Source organism: Calidris pugnax, unplaced genomic scaffold (genome assembly GCF_001431845.1).
Source record: "Calidris pugnax isolate Ruff unplaced genomic scaffold, ASM143184v1 scaffold96, whole genome shotgun sequence".
Classification (NCBI taxonomy): Eukaryota; Metazoa; Chordata; class Aves; order Charadriiformes; family Scolopacidae; genus Calidris; species Calidris pugnax.
This window is the reverse complement of record NW_015090866.1, coordinates 599,504-603,465: the sequence shown is the minus strand read 5'-3', so window position 1 is coordinate 603,465 and position 3,962 is coordinate 599,504. Positions and strand designations below refer to the sequence as shown.

The following is a 3,962-nucleotide window of genomic DNA, read 5'->3' as shown; positions in this document are numbered from 1 at the left end:
TGGGGGTCCCTGGAGTGTGGGGGTCCCTGAATCGGAGGTTGAGGGTCTTCAGGGACTGGGGGTCTCTGCCCTCGGGGTTGGGGTTCCCTGGAGTTGAGGGGTCCCTACCTCGGGGATTGGGAGCGCCCTGCCCCCGGGGTGGGGGATCACTGGCCACGGAGGTTGGGGGTCCCCAAAGTGGGGGGGTCCCTACCTCGGAGGTTGGGGGACCTCGGGGACTGGGGGTCCCTGACTCCGGAGGGTGGGGGTCTCTGGAGTCTGGGGGTCCCTACCTCGGGGGTTGGAGGTACCTGTCCCCGGGTTTGGGGGTCCCTGACCCCAGAGGTTGGGGGTCCCCAAAGTGGGAGGGTCCCTGCCCCAGAGGTTTAGGGTCCCTGCAATGTGGGGGGGTCCCTGCCCCCGGGGTTGAGGGTCCCTGACTCCAGAGGTTGGGGGTCTCTGAAGTCTGGGGGTCCCTACCTTGGGGGTTGGGGGTCTTCAGGGACTGGGGGTTCCTGCCCCCGGGGTTGGGAGTTCCTGCCCCCAGAGAGTGGGGGTCCCTGGAATGTGGGGGGGTCCCTGCCTTGGAGGTTGGGGGTCCTCAGGGGTTGGGGGTCCCTGTCTCGGAGTGAGTGGTCCCTGCTCTGGGAGCTGGGTGTCCCCTCCCCGGGGTGAGGGGTGTCTCTCCTGGGAGCTGGGTGTCCCTGTCCTGGGGGTTGGGGTCCCTCTCCCAGGAGTGAGGGTTCCTGCAGGGACTGATCTAAGGATCAGGGGGGTGTCCCCCCGGTCCTAGGGGTGTCCCCTCAGCCTGGGGACTTGGGTTTCCTATGGGGGTGCCCACTCCAGAGTGTGGGGGTCCTCAGGGAGGGTGTCCATGCTACTGGCACCTCCCTGAGCTCCCAGAGTTTGGGGGGGTCCCAGCTGGGCTCTGGGGTTCTCCACACCCTCCAGGCACCCACTCACCCCCCCTTCCTCACCAGGGGCTGGGGGCTGCCATCCCCTCCATCACCCTTCACCCCAAAATAACATAACCCCTAAACTCCCCCCTGGGCTGCACCCGTCCAGCTTCATGGGTACCGGGCTGGGGAGGCAGGACTGGGTCAGGTCACCAGGGGCCAGCCTGGGACTGATGTCCCCCAGCCACCCTAAAGCCACCAAGAGACCCCTCCGTGAGCAGGGGGACACAAATGAGCTGCAGCTCGAGGGGCTCCCCCAGGAGCTGACCCCAAAAAGGCTCCCTCTTTGCTGGGAGATGATGCCTGAGCTGTATGAGTGTGTGTGTGTCCCATCTCCAAGCCCTGTTTTGAATTTGGGGGGGGATGGACCTGCGTTTCTCTCCTGGCTCCAAGAGCAGCAGCTCGGCCTCGCCAAGCGGATTAACGCCGCACGCGCTTCCCCAAATTCCTCCCGGGCTTTAGCTCCCCCGAACCGCCCCGCTTGCCTTGGCTGCAAAAATCGGGTGAAAAACCCAGCTTTTCTGACCGGAGTCGGAGCCACGCGTCCTCTGGGGTCATCAATATTAATCGTGAACGATGCGGATGGGTTCCAGCCCTTGCTGCCGAGGAGGGATGCTAGGATTCAGCATGAGGAAATTATGTTAATTGGGTTGATTATCCATTCATGTGTTTCCCTCCCCCGGGGGCTCGGCGGGGCGATGCCGGGCCGGTGTTGGGTCCTCCTCGTCTGGCTGCGGCCGCCTGCTCCCTGCCCCTCCGGAATCCTCCGGCCAAGTTTCATGCTCCAATTCCTCCTCCACAGGGGAGGAAGGAGTGTGTGTGTGTGTGTGTGTGTGTGTTGGGGGGGGAAATCCACAGCCCCCTTCCAAAGGGCAGAGCTCGATCCCAAAAGCTGTAGGATCTGGGATGCTAAGGATGGAGCACGAGGGGTTTGCATCCTCCCGGGTGCTTTTGCTTCAAACCAGCCCCAGATTTTGTGTTTTGGTTTTTTTTTGAAGAATATTTGGGGCACTGAAATGCATCAAATATTCACTGGCGCTTTGAGGTTCTGCCTCTGCTTTCCCTGGGACTTGAGAATTGCTTTTTTTTTAATTTTAACACTCGCCTTCCAAATTTGCACTGTATTTTAAGTAGCCTCGTGCCGGGCGACCCGCTCGAGCCCCGGAGCCCCTGTGTCAAGATCATCCCTGAGGGATTCGCTGCTCCGGCAGCTGGAGGAGCTTTAACATGAAGGCTGAGAGTGCTGGCAGCCGTCCCACCTTCCCAAAATAATGTGACAGCCTCCCCCCCCCCTCCTTTTTCTAACTCCCTCCCCAACCCGCTCTCCGCAGGGCTCGGTGGATTGTCCCAACCTGGAGTTTGAATATGGGGATGCCGACGGCCACGGAGCGGAGTTAGCAGGTGAAGCAGAGGGTGCCCATCAGGGTGGGAGAAGAAATAAATCCCTCAGGAAGTCAGGATGAGCGGGATGGAGGGGATGGATATCGGGCAGTGTCCTCCCTGCAGTCATAGAGAAAGAGGGATTTATTAATAAAGAGCCACTTGCTCCCCCAGGGATGAGGAAAAGGGATGTGGGGGGCACGGGGGTTACCCTCCCGCTCCAAATTATGTGGGACGAGGGGGTGGCATGTCCTGGTGGCTGGGAAGCGTCACCCTTTATCTCGGGGTGTCACCACGGGTCGTGTCCTCCTGTTTCTTCCCGTTCTGGCTCCTCCTGCCCCGTATCCCTCCGAGTCCCCAGCGTATCTCCACCAGCAAAAGGGGTTATTTTTAGCCACATGTGTGTGTCTCAGCTGCAGGAACTGGCCAGGCTAAAACATGTTATTTTTTTCTTCGAGGAATCCTTCCTCCTCCTTCCCAGGACCGTTTCGCTCCCTCACGGTGCTGCTCAGCACTGCAGGACCTATAGGAATTATAGAGGGACCTATAGGAATTATAGAGGGACCATTAGGAATTATATAGGAACAGGCACAACCATCATCTCCCTCCAAGTCCAGCCCCTCTGTTTGGAGGGGGCCCAAAATATCTGAGGTGTTGGGTGTGGAAGCCGTGCAGGTCTCCCCTGGGCGTCACTGTGGTCCCTCTCGTGGCAAACTGGCTTTACTGGGACAGAAAATTACCTCCCCCAAAAAAAAAACAGCCGATGAAAGGGCAAAAAAGGAAAGTTTTCCAAAAGCTGGGAAGAGCCCAGCTTGGACACGGGGATGAAAATGATGAATTTGGTAGCACTGGGTGGCTCCAAGATGCCCCCTGGAGCTGCAGAAGTGGTTGGGGACAAGTGTAGGTCTCTTTCCCCACGTCTCCTCGGGTGCGTAGAGGTCCTTCAGAGCTCCACAAGGAATTTGGCGAGGAGGAGGAGGGTGAAACTCCTCCTGGTCCCTGGTGACTCCTTTCTCCATCAGAGCTGTACAGCTACACCGAGGAACCCGAGCTCAGCACCAACAGGAGATGCTTCGAGGAGGATTTTCACGCTCAAGGTACCAGCTCTGGGCTCAGCACCCCAGGGCAGCCCTCACTGGGCAAACTGGGACTCCTGGGGAGGCACCCGGCTGGTTGTCGTGTCCCCTTTCCAGTGCAGGGCAGGAGGTGGCTGGAGCTGGATGGGGCTCAGCAGAAGGCCTACGTCATGCGCCTGCTGGATGGGCTGGAGGTGGTCAACAGGGACAAGCGGCTCAAAGTAGCACGGGCCATCCTCTACCTGGCACAGGGTAAGGACCACACGTCCCATGTCTGGATGTGGCCACCTACCCACTGCCTGGTTTCATCACGGGGGTTTGGGAGAAACCTTAGTTCCTTCCCAAGATGGTCCTGTATGCTCCAGGGCTTCAAAGGCAGCTCCCTCCTAACCAGTGCTTCCCTTTTGGGCCTCTCCAGGTGTCTTTGGAGACTGTGATAATGAAGGTGACGTCCTGCACTGGTCTCGGCACAACAGCTTCCTCCTGTACCAGCTGGGAACCTTCACCGCCTTCTTGGAGCTTCTCAACATGGAGATCGAGTGAGAGGACCTGCACTGCCCTCACCCACCTC

At 59.4% G+C, this 3,962-nt stretch overlaps 1 protein-coding gene across 1 annotated transcript in view; it reads left to right on the top strand.

Moving 5' to 3' along the window:
- Positions 1–3,934, top strand: part of LOC106889911 (striatin-interacting protein 2-like) — an 8,241-nt gene extending 4,307 nt beyond the window's left edge. Inside the window, exons 2-5 of the mRNA XM_014945423.1 lie at positions 2,216–2,336; positions 3,338–3,412; positions 3,509–3,643; positions 3,810–3,934. Of these exons, the coding sequence (XP_014800909.1) occupies positions 2,216–2,336; positions 3,338–3,412; positions 3,509–3,643; positions 3,810–3,934 (456 nt within the window). The remainder of the gene's footprint in view (positions 1–2,215; positions 2,337–3,337; positions 3,413–3,508; positions 3,644–3,809) is intronic.
- Positions 3,935–3,962: the final 28 nt, after the last annotated feature.